Raw genomic sequence first — 25,379 nt, 5'->3', positions numbered from 1 at the left:
GCAATCCTTACCTTTTAGGAGTATTTACTGTCTACATGCCATTTGAATACCCCACCACTTGTCGTCTCCGCAAATACGGACCTCCGAACGACCACACGCTCGCCTGCCGACCCTTCCCCGTAGAAAATGTAGACGCCAACCGGCGCGTTATAGAGTGACAATACAACCACAAGACGACGTTAATGGGTGGGCAGTATAACCCAGGATTTATTCCACTGACACATGAGACATTGACAAATACAATTTACATTTTGACAAAATACATTTAAAAAAATTTACATTTTATATAGAATTTTACAAATTATAAATTCAAGACATTCGCAATATGGCATGGTAAAAAAACAAGGTAATATAAGTAGGTACTTAACAATATTCCACAATATTTGTACAAAATAACAGCATAATTATTTGAAGAGTATTTCAATAAAAAAAACACACACACACAAAAGTACATGGAAGTAAACGTAATGAGCCAAGTATACCATATTTTAAGAATCCCACTTGTAACATGATCTATATATGGCACACCTGAAGCTTTTTAACAGATATTGCTTGTTATCCAATCGCTGAAATTCTTGGACTTGCTAGGTGCTCGCCAAAGTTGTGTTCCAGAAAGATTTTTCCATGTGGTTAATGGCGCACACTAGAATGTATATATTTCTAAGTTTGACTTATATTGTCACCACTTCGCTTATTGTCGAACAAGAACTTCTTTCCCACGTGTTAAAACTGTGAACTAGCAAGCCCCTCCTGCAATTAATCGCAATTCCGTTTTCAAATGAGCAAAACGCTCCCAAATTTATCATTTCATTTTACGTTTCCGTGGTGTACGGATCTATCTAATTTGATGCATTTGATAACAAAAATATGTCTGAACGATCAGGAGTGTTGTTAGAATTACTATTAGTAAAATTTTTGTTTATTGCGAAGAAAAAAAGGAGTCACATCTAAAAGGAGAACCGATACATTATTTAAAGACGCGTTGCCGCCATGACAGATACGTCACTGAGAAGTCTTCTATATGCGACTACAGCGACTTCTTGTTATCAACGAGATCTTGTTGTTGCACACTGATCTAGGTCTAGTCTAGAGACTCTAGAATCTAGATCCTTCGCCGTAAATTGACTAGGAGCTAAACGCTAAACAATTATCCCTCGTAAAAACCACCCGCAATCGATGATCGGCTCAACTGACATTTTTGTAACAATTAGGTAAATACATTTAAATACAATTAGGTTTGAACATGTACCTACCGTTTAAAAAAAAAATCGGTTAGGTACATGTTCAAACACGCACGTGAAACACCTAAAAATATTAACACCACTGCACATGGATGTACCGAAATATGACTATATTCTAAAACATTAGAGCGAGAGGTTTAAAAGAATAGTATTTTATGTAATAAAAATACTTTATGCAGTCATCAAATGTTTAAAATAAATATAAAGGATAATAAGGCTTTAAAATTATATAAATAGATTATCTACAACGTTTAAGGAATGTCCAGGATCATGCTTTGAAAACAGCATACAATCTCCATTTTGACCTACGCGGCGCACGTCCCCCCTTAAAATTCACATTACTTTTGTTGGTATCCTTTTTTCTATTAATGTTTCCGTTATATAAAATTGCCTTGAAATTGTATTGAAAGAAAATCGCTTTCCCAAAATTTGGCACGATCGCGTGACGAATTGGGAAAAATGTCTCCTCGATCGAAATGCAATGAAATAATTGGCCACCGCCAGTCCGCCACTTTACGAAAAGTAAGTTTGCAACTAAATTCCACGAAAAGTTTACTTTCCTTTCTTGCCGCCGTCGTAGAATAGGGGGGTTACTCGAGCCACACAACTCAAGGTTACTCATCGTTTTTCTAATATCCGCTAACGTAATAATAAAGAAATTTATCGCCCTAACTTATTAACTTCACAAATTAAATAAAGTTTTTCTTTTACCAGATTATTTTGCGTGAACTTAACGAGAAGCCTTGTCATAATAGCATAGTGTAAATATATAATATATTAAAGAAACAAGCAGGTTAGGGATACATATATGTTACTGCAGTGTTTCCCAACCTTATTTGTGCCATGCTCTACTTCAACGCATCAAAAATCTCAATGCCCCCTATCAAAATTTCATAGTTAACTAACAAATTCTGAAAAAAAAATGAATTGCTTCAAATAAAAAATGTACAGGGGCAATACTATTTTACCACGTTGTTCTTAGCTCGTATTCTTGTTTGTCCGGTGGTTGTTTATCCAGTACAAATCTTGCAATCGATTTTTAACTAACTTCCCGGCTAGCTAGACATTTGAAACTTTTAGAATATATCAGAACACGATGCCAATGCATTTTTTTTAATACTTTTAGCCATATTTAAGTAGAATTGAATTCATTTTCAGTTAATTCTGTATTGTATGAAAAGTTATTTCGGAAGAAATCCGTAATCCAATCCACTATAATTGGTTGCTAAGGGGATGGTCCTAGCAACTAAATTATTAATATATACGTGCGTTACTATGGAAATCAAAATGACATTTCAGTATTCTATATTTTTTTGTTTGTTGCAAAATAGCAAAAAAATGATTTGTTGACAATTGCCTCATTTGTCCTAAATTATTAATACAGAATTGTCAAGTTTATATGATTCAACGGAAAATTTAAAAACGTGGTATATAAAAAGTTCTGATAGTAAATAAGTGAAAGTAAATAAGTTAAATCGGTACTGTTCGGTTATACCGGAGGCAGCGGAAAACGCATTTTGAAAATAGTCGATAAACTGGATTATTTGTTAGTTTGGGTTAGTTTAGGTTCGGTTAGGTTGGGTTAGGTTAGGTTAGGTTAGGTTAGGTTAGGTTTGGTCAGGTTAACCTAACAAATAATCCAGTTTATCGGCTATTTTCAAAATGCGTTTTCCGCTGCCTCCGGTATAACCGAACAGTACCGTTAAATCTTGTAATTATTTAATTTACCTTTCGTAATGAAGTACCTGTGTATATTATATTAGATGTACGACTCCGAAGGAAAATAGGTGCGATCCTTGTGCTTGATGTGAGCTGCAAAGAGTTTTTATGTGAAGTACCTACTAATTTGGTCAATTTTAATCTTAAATCGGCACAGTTTGTGATATCAAAATGATTTATTTTTTTTGTTCAGTAATAAATGATTTACAGCGCTAAAGCGCCGCAATCAACTAATTAATATTATGATGGGAATGGCAACAGTAATTATGTCAAAAAGTCATGGTTGCAATATAAAAAAAAATATTTTCGAAAATGCGTTTTTTATATTCAAAAAAATGTACCAAATATTAATGATTTGCACATTACCCCCCAAAACATTCAAATTGCCCACCGGTGGGGCGTGTTGGGAAACACTGTGTTAGGTACTAAATTTAAATATGTACCTATGTATTTCTCTACCGGACTATGAAGACAGATAAGCACTCCAGTATCCTCGAAGCTAAGGTAGTGGTGCCAGTGTTGCCAACCGTACTATAATTATAGTATTTGTACTATAATTTTGACCCGCGTACTATGTACGATATAGAAGTCTGAAAATACTATAATATATAATACTATAATTGAATTGAATTAATGGCGTACAGCGTACTAAATTGATATTGGAAATCACTCCCATATTTTACCTGTCGCGGTCGTCGGCATTTTGGACGTATTTATTTGTACAGTTTCCAATTATGCACATAAAATGTCTGGTTGGTTTATTTTGTACAACGTTGAAGGGGATTTTCCCGTGAGTGGTCTGTATAAGCGAGTGCATTGGGGAAATTTTGTGAAAACTCTCGCATGAACAACGTAGTACGTTTCAGTGTTCAGATTTACCTCTATATTCCGAATGCGATTGTGAAGAATTCAAATTCACGATGGGCGACAATTTGTACGAAGTTTTAGCATTAAAACTTTTCAATACAATATTGAACGGGGCAAGATTTGAAAATTGCCTTTCAAAATAATATCAGTCACCCTTCCATACACACAACGTTATATTATTCATATTCTTCTTCATAAATTGATATAGGCATATAGGGTGTCGCTTCAGAAGTTAGTAAAGGCAACACAATTTGCACCTGCTTGTAGGATCTCGTCAAAATTGCATTTTAGTAAGCATATCTTGCATAATTAATATTGTGTTCGATGATTTACATTTCACCGCACTTGCAGGCTTGGTCATCAAATATCTCCATATTTCACCATGTTGTCTTGGTGGGTTCTATCACAGTTCTCAGTGTATTGAGGGTTTTCCATGTTAGATACGTGTTACGTATGTTAATAGTTCGGAAAAGAGTAATTTGGAAGAGAGCTAAGTGTGATAACACTGATAACTGTGTGTAAAGTGTGAGCTACATTAAAAATCTTAATTTATTACAGGCAAAAAAGTGTAATATCACAACGTGAATCAACGTCGTGAATCATTGGTGAATATTGACATGGGTATAAGCTAATGGTGTTTTTGTGTCTATTGAGCATTTGAAGCAGCTTCGTGGATGATTTGTGCAAGTTCGATTCAATGATATGGAGCCTCTGTTTGTTGGGTGTCTTCCATTCTTGAAACGTGGCCTTACCAATGAAGTCGTTCTTTCGCGTTCGGGACGTAGGTATTCATATGTGTGCATTCCTCATCACGTGCCATCTTCCTCGCATAAGGCCCCGATAATCTTTACCAGTGTCTTCCTTTCAAAGATGTCCAATTTGTTATAAGACCTTGCATTCCGACACATAATATATATATTATGGGAATAATGGAATTATTTGTATAGCTTTATTTTAGTTTTTATTGAGAAGAATTTTAATCTGTTATACAAACATTGTAAACCGTGCTAAGATTTGTTTGCTAACGTAATTATTCTTCTACAACTTCTTGGCTGTGAGTCTATATCACTTAACATAAAAAAAACTACATGTGATAAATATACCACATTTATCACAGCCTCTCTCTTGGCTGTGTTAATTTTTAGAGCGAGATGGAGTACGTCAATGATACATACAAAAATTGAGAAGCAAGATACGACTGTTTGGAAATATAATAACGTCACGGCCGCAACCTTAGTTTATAGTTCCCCACGAGTTGTCAAATATCGAGTGGCTATTAGCAGCTAGGAGTAACACAATATTTGTTTTACTGTAATTACATTTGTGTTGCAATCGCAATGGCATGACTATTAAAATTGTAGGTTATGTTGATATGTTTGACGTTTCAATACAAAATTCTTGGGTTCGGGCGTATCCGCCAGTACGAATATGCCCGAATTTGACTGACATGTCTGCCAACCTAAATTTTCGCCGTATTACTCATTTACCAATTATTGTAGATACCGCCTTGTGTATGGAATGCCTTCCGTGTTATTTTGGACCAATGAAAATAACGGAAACGTGCTAAAGTGCTAACTATTAAGAATAGCTGCACTGATGTCGTTATGAGGGGTAATCCGTGATTACCTATATCTATAAATATATTATGTGAATTCATCTACTTTCACAAATTCCTAACAACTGATGTCCAGTTTTCTTTCATTTTTTTTGATAGGGCCCCACGTTACTTATTTTTTTTTTTTAATTTTATTTATTAAAGAAACAAACAGTTACGTACTATTGATTACATTTTTTTTTAAATTAAATGATGAATAGTTATTGCAACCAGCAAAGTTTCCATGCATAAATTATAATATAGTTAAGACTAACAAGATAGAGAGTAAGAATAACATAAATATAAAGAAATTACATGAGGAAAATGAGGAAGAATAATGAATAATTAAATTATACACAAAAAGTAACATTTAAAAAATATATGTGTAACTATACTTATACAATATATCTATTGATACACAATTTTGGAGATAGCGCGTTTAAATGAAACATGTTAATTATTAAAAGGATCAACGGTGGAGAAATACAAATTGGGATTTAAACAAGAGCGCCGAATAAAAGAGTTTTGTGCATAATTAGAGTCGCTACGACTGACATGGTAGGTACAAAGTTTGGTTTCGCGTAAATCTTGATGGGCAATGAAAACCCACCCTTTCGAGTAGGTTTAGCGAGTCAACAAAACCATTGATAATTTTAAAAAGAAAATCATGATCAGATATAGAACGTCACTTTCCAAAGGTGGTACCATAAAAGATCAATAATGGACCTGGTTAGGACATAATTTAATGTGCGGTGTGTTTGACGTTGGAGTGTTATATTATCTATTTTTTAGATTGAAGTAAGAAAATGAAAAACTTTTACGCGCAGAATTTAATTATTTTATTTCCGCATCATTATGCAGACCTTATTTAGATAGTCGACGGAGCGTATTTAACTGCAGGGTTGAACAACCCCCGACCCCCATCTAAAATATTTAGTCTGCTCGAAGGAAAAGCCATAAAAAGGACGTAAAACGAGAACCCCCCGGTACTAAAACTGAACGCCGCACGCCACTCCGCCGCTGAGCTTCGTTCCGTATTAACATCTCTCCCTGTCTTTGCTATCTCGTATTATCGATTTGATTCAGATATCATTTTTTTACTGTCATCGCAGGCACCTCGCTATATTATGCTACCACAGTTGGCAGATATTGCATACGTACTTACATTAAGCTTTGGTTAGTAAATACTAAGGAATTTAAAAATGCCGCTCTGTTTCTAGACATAGCCTTACAGATCTATAAACTTATCTTAAGAATGGATGGGGGAGCCACAGTCGAAAACTACCCAATCAAGACTCGCAACTGGACGGAATCTGACATTCGAATGACGTTTTCAAAATGGCGTCCATTTGGTAGTTTGTAGTTCCATTTTTGATCGTTCTTTAGATAAGTTTGTAGGATTGTACCAGAGAACTTGGTACCTTAGGGCTTGATGCATAGACTGTCGATGTTATGTTAAAGTTAAACGAATGGATTAGCAGTGTCTATCTCATGTACTAAAGCAATGCTTAGGTAATACTTAGTACATGATATATTTCCTTTTTTACTTAGTACCTAAGTACTAGGTTTCACGTTTTTTAATGTATTAGTTTATTTTCAATTCACTGTATTATGTGTCAGTGTGCATTTTCTATTGGTGATTGCGCATATTACCTGAAGATGCCGAAAGGCGAAACCAGAGTTGCAAAAAATGCTCAAAAGAAATAGTGCATAACGTAAAACGATTAGAATCTAAAACGAACTGCGAAGCTATTCTATACACAATGCTGCTATCGGCGGTTATCGAGGATAGATTATCATATTTATGTAATAAATGCTATGTTTAAACAGCACATCTCTTGGCTGTAACTTTTAGAGCGAGATAGACACTTTTGACAGCTTAGACGGCTAACTTATTGCAACAATTATAATTTCTCAATACATAAATATGATAAACTACTCTCGATAACCGCCGATAGCAGCCGATAACAGCATTGTGGATAAAATAGATACGCTGGTTAAGATCACTGTGCTGAGATGAAATAGTTGACTGACGAACAGAATGACAGATCAGCATAACGGTAAGTAACTTACCAAACTAAAATGACAACGTCGCTTCTCGCGATTAGAAATGTTGTAATTATTTTAAAAATTACACTTCTTAAATTATTAAAATATTTTTTAATTGACATACAACGGAAAAAGTATGAACAGTGTAGGTACAATATAAATCGAGTATTTAGATGGCTGATTGGTTCGATCAGTGTTCTGAGCCAAATAACTCGACAACACTGCAATATTTCAAACCAGTCAATCGACGTTTTTTTGCTTTCTGAGTCCACTGAGAGCACTAACCCGGAAAGTGAAAGATGTGAGTGAGTTCGAGTCCCATTCGGTCCAACTTTTTTCCTAGAATTTTTACAGTTCATGTAGTTAATGGTGTCGGCTTATAAAGTTGTGGGCCTCAACTCTCAAGCTCTAATCCCGGGTCTGTCAATTTGTTTCAATGTGTGTTTGGACCCAGAACATTGACATCATATTAAGTTGAGCAAGTGGCTAACATGCATTTTTGTAAAACAAAAATCTGTTGAGAAACCTCTTCGTGAGGATAAAGATTCTAACATTCTTAATTTTTTTGTTTGTCTAATACTACTTAATTATTAACAAGTACTAATTGAGTATGTTATTACTAGGGAGCGGATTTATATGCAACAAAAACATGATTATATGCATGCACGTATGCACTTAAAATCAATAAAATATGCACTAAAACCGAAGAAATATGCTGTTCAAAATTGTCATTTTTTGTGGGAAAAACTTGTAAATACCCACTTTACCCAATATTACTGACAAAAAATCGAATAACTAGTTAATATTTTTTCAACATAATACGATAGCAGAACAAAAAAACACAAACAACGAATAATTAATCAATTACAATTTTCAAAATAGTTTTTTCAGAAGTACAAATAAATGAATAATAAATGCAATGTAAACCAAACATAACTTAAAAAGCAAAAACGACACACTTAAGTATTCCTAAATACTATTTTCTGTTTTTTGCCTGAAAAGAAAATACAATATTTTTTTCAATATTATGCTCTGGCATTAAATTTTTCCGCATAGGTATCGGTCAGTATTTTGTTTATATTCAGAAAACGAACTCTCAACGTCCACAGAGGTGATTAGGAAAACTTTAAATAAAAGTGCCCAAATTGACTTAATTTTTTTAAGTTAAATCCACAGCTCAGAGATGGCATTAAAAATGCAAGTGCATCTAAACTATCTACCTTCCTAACTCAGTTATATTTCGATAAAATAATTTAAAAAAACTAAAATTATAAATTCAAAAGCTCTAACAAATGCATTTATTTATGAAATATGCACCAGTGTCTCAAATATGCTCTAACTTCTCAAATATGCATTTATATGCAATACAATAAAACTCTCATAGCTGTGCATACACCCTAACAAAACATGCACTAGCACATAAATCCGGGCCCTAGTTATTACGTAAGTAAGTCGTAAAGGCTGTATGCATGGTTCTAATAATAATGAAAATAAGTACACACCATGTCTGAACACGGATTGCTTGATTCTTTGCAAATGGGGGAAAATATATTATTCTGTGGTATGGCAACCTTGAAGCAAGGAATCTCTCTCCCTGTGGTGATGCGGTCGTAAAGTGTTTTATCGTGCGCTACTGTTCTTTTTTGATATCCCCGAAATGATCGCCTGCGTCTGTCATAAAAATATTTCGTTAGAAGTTACTGCCTTCTCCTGAAGATGGCGGTGGTAGGAGGTAGGATTCCTCTCCTAACGCAGTCTTGAGGAGGTTACCCTATCTCCATCCGCCTTGTATCTGGACCCGCGGTTTGCGCACGACCGTAATTCACACGTTATAAACGTGTCTGAATCAAAAAAGATATTTGTAGCCCACTTCTTAGTCGCGAGACGCAGCGGCATGGGACCGGTGAATTAAACATGCATCGCAGTGCATATAAGGCCGGTATTTCAGGCAAATAAAGAAAGAATATCTTATAAAATCTTTTACATTGTTATGGTCCATACTTTATAAAATTCATATGTCTTTCATAAAAGATCTTTTATAAAAATAATACAACGACATTATCTTTTATCAAAGATTATTGTAAAGTGTGTTTTGCAATGTTGCTAGGTAAGTATCATTAGTATACTTCAGATATAAGTATATATATTATAGTATATAAAGAAAATAAATATTTATAAAAAGAATGTTACATTCTCAAATCTTGCGAATTATTCGTTGGATAAACAGAACAGTTTATAAACAAATATTATCAAAGATGTTGGATTCGGATGCGGGTTTGTAATTTGAACACTTGACATTGATACCTTGATATAAAACACAAAGACCGATAGCCAAAATTAATACAATTTTATAAGCATTTCATGGAACAACTACTAGTTCTAGATAGTATGCCCGTAACTTACTTGGTAAAGCACATGGGCGCGAATCCTGTGGTAACTAACGGGTTCAAGTCATCGTATTTAAAGATTTTTTTCTTTCTGAGGTATTTTGAAATTATATTATGTACTACGACAGATTACAGATCAACAAACTTACCTATAGAACGGTCAAACATGGAACTACTAACTACCATATGGACGCCATGTTGAAAACGTCATTCGAATGTCAGATTCTGTCCAGTTGCGAGTCTTGATTGGGTAGTTTTCGACAGTGGCTCCCCCATCCATTCTATAGATAAGTTTATTGGTCTGTACGATAAAGTATTCGATTCTAATTTGATGTTCTTTTGTTTTTCATTTTGACATACAGATATTTTAATATTGCAGAACATAAATATTGTTTTGTTAAAATGTATATTGATCAATGAAGCGACCTCGTGCGAAGCTGGATACTTCAGCTAGTACCTAATAGAAATAAGTAGAAAGTAATAGTACCTACATATTATATATAATCTTATGTTATACATCCGTGTTGTGTTGCGGAACTTTGTATGCAGGCGGTAGATAAAGAGTTTTCTTTTTTCCTTTGCCAAAGCCGTAAAATATTTTATACCTTTAGTAACTGTTCTGATAATGTCCCCGAAATGATGCTTTGTTATGTTTTTGCTGTAAAAAAATACTTTGTACAGCCGGTTTATTATGAGTTTCCTTCTTTTTTTACTGCCTATAACTTTGTGCCCTTATTTGATGGAAATATCGGAAGATAAAGTCGTGAATAAGTTCCTACATACTTAAGGGCCTTTGCGTGGGTTTTCTCGCGGTCATTTTGAAACAACGTTCCCCTAAGACCTCCACATTCTGTTTATTTGGTGTGAATCACTTTTTTTAATAAACTATGAAGCAGTGGCGAAGGGTGGAGGTAGGCTGTGAAGATTCGACGCAAATAGTTCACACTAAACTCAGTCGGTCAAACGTATTTGTTTTCATTGCACACATGCTACAGTGTGCAGATATTGTCGAACAAAAACTTCTTGTCTACATTTAAAACTAACAATCCCCTTCAGTGGAGCTAATCGCACATCCGTTTATAAATTAGGAACGCCCCCAAATTTATAATTTCATTTTACGCTCATGTAGTGTATGGATCTATCAATTTACGTAATTTGAAACTTTTTATAATAAAAATATGTCTAAAACGATGAGGAGTGATGTTAGAACTATTATTAGTAGTACATTTTTGGTTTATTGCGAAGAAGAAAAGGATTCGCATCTAAAAAGAGAGCTGAAATTATTTAAACACGCCTGCCATTCGCACGTTGCCACCATGACAGGTACGTCACTGAGAAGTCTTCTATATGCGACTACAGCGACTTCTTGTTATTACCAATTCTTGTTGTCGGACTATAGTGATTGTTAGTTTTAAAAATTCAATTTAACCCTGTCTAATCCAACCCATAGTAAAAACTAATAATCAAAATATATTCGTTTATCTACTAAATATTTATAATTATGTCATTTACCCAGATTTTATGTATTTTATAGATAGAAGAATATTTTTTATCGATTATGGTTTGATTACACAGGGTCAGGGCTTAATGATATAAAAAAGCAACACCATCTGTAAGAATAATATGTATTCTTAGTAGCTCAATGAAAACAAATACCTAAGTATGATTGACAAAGTTTAGTGTGCACTATTTATGTAGAATCTTGGCAGCCTACCTCCAACCCTCGCCACTACTATGAAGAAGTAGAGTTCAATTGTTGAAGTCCAAGTCTCAAGAGTGAAGAGTAGTGTAACGTGGTATGGAAAGATACGTGTTGGGCATACGCACAGTGATCCAAAAATAAACTAATGGATCATTGGAAGCACGCAAGATTAATATGGCGTAAAAAAGAGCCTTTGAAAACTGTAGAGGGGTTGTTCTAAGAAGAAATTCTCAAGACTTTAGTTGGGAGTTACCAAGATTCCTAGTTTGATATTCCGATATCGATAGATATTGCCAACACGGTTGGGTTTGAATGATAATTGGGAATTTGCTGAATGCATCCCTATTCCCTATTGACTAGTTTGGTAACTTTGTGTTTTTGTTGCAGTTCTTCTTACTGACCATTCTCGATGCGATGAGGCGCCCGGGTTCAGGTCGCATCCAGCAATCACGGGGGCTGTCCACCCGGTGCAGGGTCGGCCCCTGACCATTTCCTGCTCCACGAATGCCGCGGCCGTCATACACTGGACGATCGGTGGTAAGTAAAACATTAACGGGGGATTTGCCCTAAATAGATTCAAAAAATAAAAATTTGGCGTAGTTAGTGTACGCTTGAACATTCCGCAAACATATTTTAATTTTAAGTAAACGTCTTTGTCATATAATTTCGATTCGTGATTATAGCACTTTTTCAAACTATTTTTTTATAAATCTTCTTCTTGGTCGTTCCCTTATGGCAGCGATTTCCCAACTGGGAGGCGCGGAGTCTTGCAAAGGGAGGCGAGAAAAGTTTAACACTATTAATGTAGCCACAGGTGTGCAGTTTGAAAATGCATTGTTTATAAAATGGCCGCTAGTTATAAACATAAACTAAATAAAAAAAAATCCTATAAAAGGTTATTTGCAAACCTGTCTTATCTTATAACCTGAAAAATATGGAGACCAATTTTATAATACCTCACTTGTATACTTACTATTAATTGTGAAGCGCGCTGGCTATCTCGTGAAAAAATGAAATAAAAGAGTCAAATCATAATGTTGAAATTTGAGGCAAATTTCTTCAGGAACGATATTTTTTTTTGTAATTTTACCGCGGCTTTGACTGCGACTCGCTGTCATAATTTTGTTGTTAAACTCGTCTATTTGGTTGAAATAAATCAATGAAAGGACCACTAATGCATTCACTGATTATTTAAAAAGACAAAGTGGAGGCATTCATAAAAAATTGGAATTTTGGAAATCAAAAATACAAAAAAATAAGTTCGCCTTGTTTCCACTATTAAATGATTCTGCGCTAGATATATTGAAGCAAATAAAAATCTATTTAATGGGTTCTTGGTTAGTTTGCTAATACACTTTTCACATTATTTTATTAATAATAAAAAAGTCGCCTGCTGCGCTGCTTTGTTTCAGGGCTGTTAAATATTTTAAATACATATGTGGTTGTGTATTGTAATTTGATGTGATGCCTATATGATGATTGATATAGGTACTTAAAGGAGAACTCCCGTGTATTATTTAGAAAACACTACATTAGAGCACCATACTGCTCTTAACCTCAGCGATAGGTAGATGGGCCCGCCAAATATCCAGGCCTGGGGTCCGCTTCAGGATGTGGGGCCCATGATAGAATCCATTTGTCAATGAACGATGATGATTTTAGATTTACTACTATTGAAATTGATTGTGCTAATAAACAAGCACATTCATCGCATGAAAAACAAATGAATTTAAAAATGAATGTAATATATTAAGTAGTAAAACCTTGTTAATTTTTTTTTCATTTTCGTATTACTACATTGTTGACTATTTAAAAAGGTGTCTGTATTATTTAATGAAATAAAGGGGGGGAGGCGCCCAGATTAGATTTTTTTAAAGGGAGGTGTAGTAACCACTGTCGGCTCCCTCTATAGGTCATTCGGTCATTGACCTGCCAAAATAAATACCTAAAAGTGCGGCCACACCGGCAACAAGTCGCGCGACAACTCGTTAAATTTTACGATAATTATCATGCTTATCGTAAAATTTAACGAGTTGTCGCGCGACTTGTTTTCGGTGTGGACCCGGCATTACAATCGACATAATAATATTAATAATATGTGCAATGTCAAATATAATAATATTAATAATAATCGGTGGATTTGAAATTATAGGGCGCGCGATATTGTGTCAACCCAGTCTATTGGGCTTTTTTTGTTTGGGCGATAATTCCCCGAACAAAAATATTGTGTTCGCCGGCAGTCTGAAAATTGACCCAAATTGAATATTTTTATAAAATTTTCTCTCTCGTTTCTCATACATAAGACAGAGATCGATATAACACAAAATACGAGATCGAAGCTTGTAACGGTGCGTGAATTACTGTAATATCGGCAATGCCCGAGTGTGAGACAAAAGATTTTTTCACCTAATTAAATGAAACAGAATGATAACACTGACTAGATAATTGGTCTCAAGACGCAACTGTGTATGCGGTTCGGATTCGTTGACAGGTTTTGACGAATGCCTTTGGTTATTTTAATAATATATAAGGAGTTTTTGGTGATTTATAACATTTTTGTGAAGCAGTTAGTACGCACGCAGTAGCAATTGAAGTCTGTGATACAATTATAATGGAAATGGAAGCACGATTTGCATCCAACGATCATCTCATTATATCCGATTTGTTCAATAAAGAAAATTACACTGATTTTAAAAATAATTTTCCCACACGTCAAGTAAATTTGGTAAAACTGTTAGAAGAAATAAACATAATCAAGTTAAAAAATGAATTATTGGTGTTTTATCAACGAGATGATTTGCATGGCGCTATTAGTGCAGTTTCTCTTCTACATTTTTTACTCAGCAATAATTTCAACGAAACATTTTCCGAGTCGATCAAAGTTCTCCAATTTATTTGCGTCATACCAATGACAACAGTTGAAAGTGAAAGATGTTTTTCCACTCTCAAAAGAATAAAAACCTTTCTACGCAATAGGGCCAGGATAGACTGACCGCTCTTGCAATGCTCAGTATTGAAAAAAAATATGTGGGAAAAATAGACAATTTTTATAATCGTGTGATTGATGATTTTTCAAAAAGCAAAGAAAGAAAAGTGGACCTGATTTACAAAAAATTATAACGCGTTGTGTGCAATTTCGGTTAACGATGGGTTGGCGTTATGAAAAACGGACATTTTTTGAAGGGTTAGTAGGTACCGACCTATAACAATTTCTAGCACTTATTCTATAATGTATAAAAAGTCAATTTGCAATACGTCTTTTCAGTATACAACGAAAAGGCAAATTAAAATAATATATTCAAAATTGACCTGCTAGGTTTTTCCGGATTAAGCCGCCAATGGTAGTAACATAAAGTTTGGAAACCACTGCCTTATGGTGTGGATTGTGGCCACCCTGAAATTCAGTCATCTGAGCGATCAAGGTTCTCCACCCCTCTCGGTCCTCTGATTCTCTCACTTGGTCGCTCCAGCGCACTGGCACTCATCCTCTGCTTCGCTTTCTCTGATTTGGGTACCTAAAACCACCAGTCTCTCCAGGTTACCCGATCCGCGCCGAATAATAGACCAAAAAAACTACAGAATGCCTCTCAGACATAATATTGCCTAGAACCGTTTCTTTATCTGGAGTCCCTCGATGATAGGTCTTCTGCCCTGTCCAAGAAACGCGAAACATTCGGCGAAAACACCACATTTCGAAGGCATCAATATTCTTTTTCTTTTGCATTCATTAATTAAGAAAACAAAACATTGTGGACATAAAAATCAAAATTCAGGACGTTCACAACATGTGATTTACATTATAACCAATATTACTCTCACAAGAGAGAAGAAGAAAATCATAATAATAAAACATAAACAATATTAATCAACAAAATAAAGTTTCAAAAACAAAATGCAAGTAGGGGTACATCATTGAAAATGTTTGTCTTTAGGGAGCGCATTTACTAGTCTTGCACTACTCGCTAATGGTGCCTGATAGGCTTGACTCGTTTGAACAGTTCTGACCCAGAACAGGTCATGGCTTCGACCACGTAGGTAATTGACAGGTGCATATAAATTTAAATTCTTTAAGACGCCAGGAATGGAAACCATCCCCTTTTTATTTTCACCTACTATACATTTATTAATACCTACTATACGTTGAATGATTTACGATGGCCGAGCGATTACCACGTCAACCTATAATGTTATGGGCATGGACCCCATATCCTGAACCGGGCCCCCAGGCTAGGATCTTTGGCGGGCCCCCTACCTATCACTAAGGACAAAGACAGTGTGACGCTCTACGTAGCGTTTTTCAAATGGTGTACGCGGTAAAATTAATGTTTATATTTTTTAGTGTTTTTTTGCATATTTTAATACATCCATTTGAATCATGGAGTTGTCGAGTATCGATACACAATTTAAAAAATATCATACAACCACATAATTTTAAATAATAACATTGAAGAAAGCAGGCGACCTTTTTTTACTATTAAAGCAAATTTGTTTGTGTGTTTATCTCACTTATCTGTTGGACTCGCCTCGCCGGGCCCCTCCTGAGCCCGGGCCCCTAGGCTAGAGCCCTGTTAGATCCCCCTTGTGGGGGCAATGTCTATGGGTCCCTGGTTGGAATGTCGGGTCTGGCAAATTCATATTTTTTTCAATGTGTGTTTGGCAGTGGCGAAGGGTGACTTTCAAAGAGGTAGGCTGTATGAGTAACCATGCTTGTCAGGTATATTTACGGGAAATAAGAAGATAACCCAATATTACTGATGAATAGGTACTAAATCGATGAAATTACAAAAGCTTAATTGGTTTGTAATAATTAGTTTATAAAAATAAGCAACTGGTTTGAATTACTTATGTATTTTCCTAAACATTTATAAACGTAACATACGCTCAAAATATATTACCTATCATTGAAAATATCCGTTGTTGTGTATATATTATGTTCCATAACAATTTATAATTTAACCCGTAAAACTAGACATTTTAGATTACTTCTATATTTAAAACACAGACTTAGGTAGGTACAATATCAGATATATAAATCGTCTAATGAGTGAACTAATAGATACTTAAATAAAAATCACGAGATAAATTATGTTATATTTTTAACAACAATCAATACATATTTATATGATTGAATCCCATAGAAATTATTTTTTAAATTATCTTCTTATTAATTATTTTGAATAGATGTGCTCTAGCGACGTAAGCGCTAACGAAACAGCCTGTAGATTTGTATGCGGGACGCCAGACATTTTGAAATTATGAGAAAAAAACTTCATATTGAAAAACCCGTCGACTCACGCAAAAATAATCCTATACAATATGTGAAGCGAAACGCGACGTGTTTTATTTTTTTAAACTTTCAAGAGATGCCATAGATGGTGCTTATTGAAATATGGGAAAAGATCATAAAATTATGACAATTGTACGATACATGTCTTTGAGGCATATTGAATATATTATTATTTGTGATTATATAAATACGTTAACATGAAAATAAAAACTATTATTCTAAAGAGGGTACGCTTTAAATAATCGCCTAGTATGGAGTCTTCGCCACTGGTGTTTGGACCTAAAAGGTTGAGCAAGTGTCTAACATGCATTTACAACAACAAAAATCTGTTCCCCAAAAAAGACCCATAATTATAATCTTCTTAGGATCGGGCATGGTGAAAAAACATTTAACGTAACATAATGATGACTAAACATTATCAAGTAAAATATATTTGGTATTTTTTTTTATTAGAGTTTGCGATTGACTACCTATATACTTTTGGAGAATCTACGTTTATATATTTGGGACATACGGGGAAATTCTGTTTCCATGGAAAGAATTGTATAAATAGCACCTGGTAAACGTGGCAATTTAGACAGAATATTTTTAGAATGATGAGCTCAAAAAAAGCCTTTGACTTGGATTCATGGTGGATAAAAACTATTTTGAAGGTAAGCTAAAAATACAACTCGACTCTCATTGCATCGGGTCCTTGACACGCCTGACGCCAATAGTTTTTAAGCACAAAAAGGTTTACTACCCATCGTTTAGTATATTATTTACCATTCAATAAATGCTTAAATAATAATAGATACAATCTTTTTCTACTGTATCTTATTGATTTTATTATAGCACAAGATTTCTTAAATGTGATAGGAATCTAATACTTACTTTTATAACAGGAGTACGCATGAGCAATACGACACGGCGTCACTACTCCTCGGCGTCGTTCACCACGTCAGAGCTGGTCATCACGAGGGTAGACCGAGCGAAGGACTCCGGAGACATTGTGTGTGAGGCCACATCTCTATCGTCCCCAGATGTCTTCAGGAGTCGACCGCTAGCGTTGAACATCGCATGTGAGTGATATACATAGTATTAATTTTTCTAGATATTTACTTAAGGCTATACCTCAGCTGAGGCATGGTCTAAAAAGATCGTGACTAGGCGATGCGCGGATTGTGCAAATAACGCGAGGCGAACGAAATAGAATTTGTCATAAAAATTCAACATGCGTCCTTTTTATGTTATGTTTATTAATATATTCGTAATAATAATAGTATATTCATTGGCATGTTTTCTTTTTTAAGTACATACGTAAAGTTTTTTAGTCATCTTTACACGATTTAAGAATATTTTCATCCGACGCCATGACAATCATGACGCAATCGACGTGCGGACACCTCGACTAACGCTCTCCGAATCGGAACGCGGCCGAAATTTCGTTCCACATACAGTTGAAAATTATTTTCCGTTTCACTTATGTGCGCTCTTAATAATGTGTGATTTTTCCGCGCGATATTACTCAATTTTCACTATCACAAAGGAATACTGGATAAATACCTCCTTTTTCCACGTACGTCAGTACGTTTGATCACCTTTTTCTATCGTGTCAACCGTCATCACTTGACATTATTCTGTGACTCTTGAACCCTTACAATCTATTAATAGAGAGATCTAATAATAATTATTATCTGTTGGTATGTTGGGTTTCGGGATTTCTCGAGAAATTTTCGAGATTTTCCATCCAGAATCTCGAGAATTGAAATTTTTAACATTTCGAAAAATCCCGGATTCGGGATTTCTTTATTATCAAATATTATTTGAAAAAAAAATCGATTTAATATATGAAAAAAGTGGACAGAAAACACAAAACGTTCAAGGACTGAACGGGGTACTCGTATTTAACACAATTAAGCCAACGTCGACTCAAAATGAGCGCAATTTTTGCAACATCAGGGAATTTCGTGTCTCAAAAGCGTACGCGATTGTCAGACGCAGCGATTGACGGTCTGTGTTTTTTTAAAATTCTATTTTAATAAGTAATTTTTCGATTATTTTTGTTTTCCTACTTCTATTTTGTTTGTCTTCTTACATAAATGAAAAAAAATCATATTTTTTTGAATTTGTCTGTTTTTAGGATTTTTACAGGTTTTTTTTTTAATTTTCCCGATTTTTCGAGAATTATTTTCTGGAAATCCTGAATCTCGAGAATTCAAAATTTCATCATTTCGAGAAATCCCGAATCTCGAGATTGAGATTTTCTCGGGACATACCCAATTCTATTGGTATGTAATTGATTTAGTTTATTTAATGTTAATACTTAGTGGAAAGTCCTCGTAATCAAAACCAGGGAACTCAGAAATAATGGGAACTGAAATACCTAACGGCTGTGGAGAAGCAGGCAATCGATCTCGAGTGTGGAAGAATACGGGGTAAACATAAACACTTGTCAAAAATACGTCATACGTCGAATACTGACAACTGCTCTCGGTGTATGCATTGACGCTCGTTTAATATTGGTGTATTGAAGGTTGCAATACACACTATTGCACTTAATTATAATAATTAAACTTATATTGTGTAATGTCCACAATATGTTTAAAAAAATTGAATTGAATTGAGAGTGTGGACAGATGAGGAAGACAAAGAATAAAATCCTACACTTGGGCAAGATAGGCCAAACTACGATACCACACGTCGTTTTGCTGGTCATCGTTCTTCCGAGAGAATTTCAGGCCAAACTACGATACCACATGTCGTTTTGCTGGTCATCGTTCTTCCGAGAGAATTTCACACATGATAATTTAGAAAAATAGCTGGCACTCAACTTCCACAAGAAGAAAAATAAGGAAAATTCATAAAGTTTGATGATAATACTTTGTACGTGAAAACGCCTTTTACGTGTCGGAAATCCCGTTGGTATGTATGTTAAGAAATAGTACATAATACCTAGTTATAATATTTCCATATAAACGAAAAAAAAATGGCCGCACTCGTGTAGGAGAAGCAACTGTCCCGTCTGTTGACAGCGCCGGTAATAATATTTTAATAATATTGATGTCCCTTTGTTCTTGCGGAGGCTTGAGGATTTCATTTCCGATGCCGATCACGTCCCACCTTCTCGGGCTCGTGTCTTCCGGCGCTTCTCAACCCGACCTGTCATTATTTAGGCACTTAGCCGTCTTTAGCATGCTTTCTCGGAGTTATTCAACCTATATTCTGACACATTACACGCATTGTACGTATACTCTTGTTCCTTATGAAAACAATCTATTTCGTTCGTGCCAAGTCGTACACAATGACGTTGATATTCTTCCATCAACCAATTTCGATATACGAGTATAATAATTGTAATCAAATGTATTGTTGTCTCTAAAGCCGCGTTGACACGGTCCAAGTACGATCCAAGTAGACTTGGATAGGAATAATTAGTATGAAGATGTCTCATCGAAGTGACTGCTTCATACTATTTATTCCTATCCAAGTGACAGCTCCATACTATTTATTCCTATCCAAGTTAACTTGGATGAGTAGGACGCGGTCCAAGTAGCTTGGATAGGAATAATTAGTACGAATATGTCACATACGAGTACACTTGGATAGGAATAAATAGTATGAAGCTGTCACTTGGATGAGACATCTTCATACTAATTATTCCTATCCAAGTCTACTTGGATCGTACTTGGACCGTGTCAACGCGGCTTAAAGGCCCATCCACATTGATGATGTGTCGCGGACTATCACGTGAACTCACGATGTCTATGGTTTCGTCATTTTGCAGAATATTTTGAACGTGCACCATCTCGTAAATTCACTGAATAATGACACTGATGAAGAGTGCCTACTATTTATAATGTATTAGTAATTTGAATTATTATTAATTATTCATGCTAATTTCAATTAATTTTAACAGTTTCTACGTGTGCGTACGTTAAAATATATCCGGCATGACATTCATAGATAATAGATCACAGCCTACAGAACATAGATAATAGACAACATTCTCATAGAAAATACATAGTGCCAACTGCCAAAAACAAAAAAGAACGTCAGTTTGACAGTTTGGCGTGACATTCGAAAAGTGCAGGCATGTGGAATCAGGTAAAAGCGTTCAAAACGCCATGCAGGTGCAGATGCAGTGAAGTCCAACGTGAAGTGCGCCCATTCTTGTTTTAATGATTACGGCAGATTTTTCCAACTGACAAGGTGCAAAATGTGCTACGGGATGGGAGCATTAGTCCGATAAGATTTTAAACATCAGGAACAACGACATTACACACTTTTTTTCACGTAGCGGCAGCCCGTGACAGCAGACGACAAGCTCCGTGACATGCACCTCAATGTGGTGGGCCTTTAGGCTAAGCCCACATAGGCAGGCGCATAGCTTGGTGGCTACATGCTAGGTGGCATATCCTAGCGAGTGGACGCACACTATATTATCGCAATGGCCACACTGTGGAACTTGTACCTAAGCACGTGGCGTGCAATGTGGCAGTAGTGTTTTTAGTAGACAAGCATAGCATCTAGCTCAGCTGTAACGAAGCACCTACCTATGTGGCCGAAGCCTTACGTGTTATATGGACATTAGTAAATGACAGCATGTCTTCGTCTTCCATTAATAATTAAACAAATCTCGTGCTGCTATTATCGGCGGCTATCGTGGGTTGTTTATCATATTTATTTATTGAGGCCGTTAATTGTTACATTGAGTGTCTAATAAGTCTGAACTGTCAAAAGTGCTATGTTTTAACAGCACCTCCCTCGGCTGTGTTAACTTTTTGAGCAAGATAGACAGTTTAATTTAGATGGCCAACATATTGCAACAATTATAATACCTCAATGCAAAAATATGATAAACTACCCTCGATAATCGCCGATAGTAGCATTGTTAGATGCGCAGATAGGGTGAGATAATAAACATTGTTTTTACAAGAATAAAGATTTAAGAAAAGAATCATATCTTACAACTAAAAAAATAATTGATGTAATACACAAAAACCGATAGTCAATAAAAACGCAATTTAATAAGCATTTCGCGTATGGCCTACTAGTTTAAATTGTCATAATTATATAGGAGGCTCGTAGCATAATTGGTTAATGCACAGATTGGCGCGACATCAATGGTTATACGGGTTCAAACCCGTCTAGTTTCGTATTTTTTTCAAATATGTATGATTTTTTCTATTGTTCATGTTATGTATATCTAATAAAATAATCATAAAATTAAAAATGAACGCAGGAAAGCAATTTAATCATGGTTTTGTATGTAGGTAACACTGATTTTATTTATAATATTATCTTCTTCCACCCTGTCACGACCCAGCATTGGGACATAGAGCAAGCACAAGTTCACGACACTTTCCTCGTTCTATCGCTAAGGTACAAAACCAGAATGTTGATTTTGAAACGAATCTGGTATAATATTCTAGCTTTATTATGAAAAGTGTTTGCAGGTGGGTCTAGGACGATTTGGCACCGCGAACTGGCCTCCGCCGATTGGCCTCCGGTAATTGGCCGCCGGTACAATCGGACGCCGGCCCAATTGGACGCCGACCCAATTCGACGCCGACCCAATTGGCCTCCGGGAGGATTGGACGCCGCACAGTTGAATTAAATGCGCAAAGGAATAGACGTACGTTACGATTTGTTGGAGTAAGTAAGCAAGTCAGTTTAATATGCTTCTATCTTCTCAGTAGTTGTACCTTATACATTTCGCGCTTGACACATTTTTAATATAGATTGAGAATAATTATTATGCCTTATGATGTTTATTAAAAGAAAATAAGTCTTCCCTCGCTAAAACTTAAAGATGTGCATAATCAATTAATTTATTGTCTATACACGGGTACTTATTTATATTCACAACAAATATTAAAAATAATGTTAGATGTTAGAATGAAAATTACATTATATTTCAGCGTTTTATCGACTTAGTATTATAATAAAGCTTAAACATGTATATTAATATGCATAAATGCGTATTTTAAGATAGTATGAAATTAAAAACAAAATATTAAGTAAGTTATCTGCTAAGTATAAATGTTTCAGTACTTTGATTGATAAACTACTTAGGTACTGGGTGCTGGACGAAATCCTGAAGGCCGAAATCCCGAATGGCTGAAATCCCGAAAGCCGAAATCCCGAAAGCCGAAATCCCGAATACCGAAATCCCGAACGCTGAAATCCCGAATGGCCGGAATCCCGAAGGCCGAAATCCCGAAAAATAAAAATAATACAAACATCAATAATTGCGCAATTTTTGCAAGAGACACAAAAACCCATTTTTTGTGGAAATATAAAAAAAATGTAAAATACAAACATCAGTAATTGCGCAATTTTTGCAAGAGACACAAAATCCATTCGTTCTATAAAATGGTCTCTCCTGAAAAAAAATTGCGCAATCGGAAAACCCATTTTCCGCAAAAATGGGATTTGTCTCTCTTACAAAAATTGCGCACACGACTGCGCAATTATTGATGTGTGTATTTTACATTTTTTTTTATATTTCCACAAAAAATGGGTTTTTGTCTGTCTTGCAAAAATTGCGCAATTATTGATGTTTGTATTTTTTTATTTTTTGGGATTTCGGCCATTCGGGATTTCAGCATTCGGGATTTCGGCCTTCGGGATTTCGTCCAGCACCCAGTACCTAAGTAGTTTATCAATCAAACTACTGAAACATTTATACTTAGCAGATAACTTACTTAATATTTTGTTTTTAATTTCATACTATCTTAAAATACGCATTTATGCATAATAATATACATGTTTAAGCTTTATTATAATATTAAGTCGATAAAACGCTGAAATATAATGTAATTTTCATTCTAACATCTAACATTATTTTTAATATTTGGTGTAAATATAAATAAGTACCCGTGTATAGACAATAAATTAATTGATTATGCACATCTTTAAGTTTTAGCGAGGGAAGACTTATTTTCTTTTAATAAACATCATAAGGCATAATAATTATTCTCAATCTATATTAAAAATGTGTCAAGCGCGAAATGTATAAGGTACAACTACTGAGAAGATAGAAGCATATTAAACTGACTTGCTTACTTACTCCAGCAAATCGTAACGTACGTCTATTCCTTTGCGCATTTAATTCAACTGTGCGGCGTCCAATCCTCCCGGAGGCCAATTGGGTCGGCGTCGAATTGGGCCGGCGTCCGATTGTACCGGCGGCCAATTACCGGAGGCCAATCGGCGGAGGCCAGTTTGCGGTGTCAAATCGTCCCATTCCCTTTGCAGGTGTCTAAAAATGCTAGATTTAACGCCATACGCCAAATGCGAATTTTGAAAGATACTACATCGATCTGGCAAGAAAACGCTAATTTGGCCGCGTGGTTTAAGCGTTGGACTATCACGCCGTGGGTCCCAGGTTCGAATCCTGGGTCTGGCAAGTACACATATTCTTTTTTAAATTTGTGTGTGAGTCAGGGTATGGACCTAATAGGTTGAGCAAGTGGCTGACATCCATTTCTCGTAAAAAACAAAATCTGTTAATACAAACCTCTACTCTGTGGAGGCCAATGACATTATTAATGGACAACGCACTCAATACAGTAGCTAGCAAGTAAATTCGCGCATACTACATTCGCACATGTATAGGTAGACGTCACGCAATTTCCATTATGCGATATCACGCATCGGGAATTTATAGCAATATCACCTTTATTGTAATGGCGTTAGAGCAGTGTTTCTAGTTTCAATGTTCATTTCGAACCATTCGGCAGATCCGACAAAAAGCATCGAGAATTTATAGCAATATCACACTTGTAAGGGCGTTAGAACAGATTATGCCATTCGGCAGACCCGGCAAAAAAGTGAGTGTCATTTTTTTTCCCCAGATGCTTCGTCCATATTAATGTTATTGGTGGAGGCCCATATGATCCTATCAGGATCGGACATGGTCGGAAATGAATGATAACCATTTTAACACATTCTATTGGAGTTTGTAATTGCCTCATAATTTGGAAGATATTGCAATCTATGTTTTCCATGACGAAGTTACAAATACTTCTTGTGATGTAAATTAGTGAAAGATAAGTAAAATTAATGAAACAAATTAAAATTCTTTTTTTCAGATTGTTCTCATGTTAATGGTCGGCTAAATGTCACTGATGCCCTTTTGGTTTAGCAATGTCAGATTTATTAAAACTCGATTCCTACAATATTATTTCTTCTTCTCTCCTTTTTTAGCACTACAACAGGCCATGCGGCCCAACGATAGTAGTGTAGTGAAACAGTAGTGTAGTTAGTAATATCGATAGTATAGTATTTATGTATTAAGAGTAGATAATAATATCGGAAAGTGTGAGAATTTCAATGTATATGTACTTTAAATTTATTACCGCGTCTGGTATATTCGGGAACCGCTGAAGCAAGACACTCCGTATCCACCTCTTAAGTTATATCGGTGAAGGGTAAAGTTTCCTCAATAAGAAACTTGGAAACTGAAGATACAAGGTTCGATTCCAATTATTATTGTTTCGGATGCTCTCGAGTAATTAGCTTCACAGCTGTATGAATATTAATTCAA

General features: G+C 35.4%; 1 protein-coding gene across 1 annotated transcript in view; it reads left to right on the top strand.

The window, feature by feature from the left end:
- LOC147066776 (tyrosine-protein kinase-like otk) overlaps positions 1-25,379 on the top strand; it is a 79,758-nt gene that overhangs the window by 20,130 nt on the left and 34,249 nt on the right. The window contains exons 2-3 of the mRNA XM_085954147.1: positions 11,947-12,096; positions 17,731-17,907. Coding sequence (XP_085810273.1) covers positions 11,947-12,096; positions 17,731-17,907 — 327 coding nt within the window. The remainder of the gene's footprint in view (positions 1-11,946; positions 12,097-17,730; positions 17,908-25,379) is intronic.

This window comes from Rhyacophila brunnea, unplaced genomic scaffold, assembly GCF_057557595.1.
Source record: "Rhyacophila brunnea isolate RB1 unplaced genomic scaffold, BYU_Rbru_1.0 scaffold_4, whole genome shotgun sequence".
In the NCBI taxonomy this organism is placed as follows: domain Eukaryota; kingdom Metazoa; phylum Arthropoda; class Insecta; order Trichoptera; family Rhyacophilidae; genus Rhyacophila; species Rhyacophila brunnea.
This window is presented reverse-complemented; position numbering and strand designations above follow the sequence as displayed.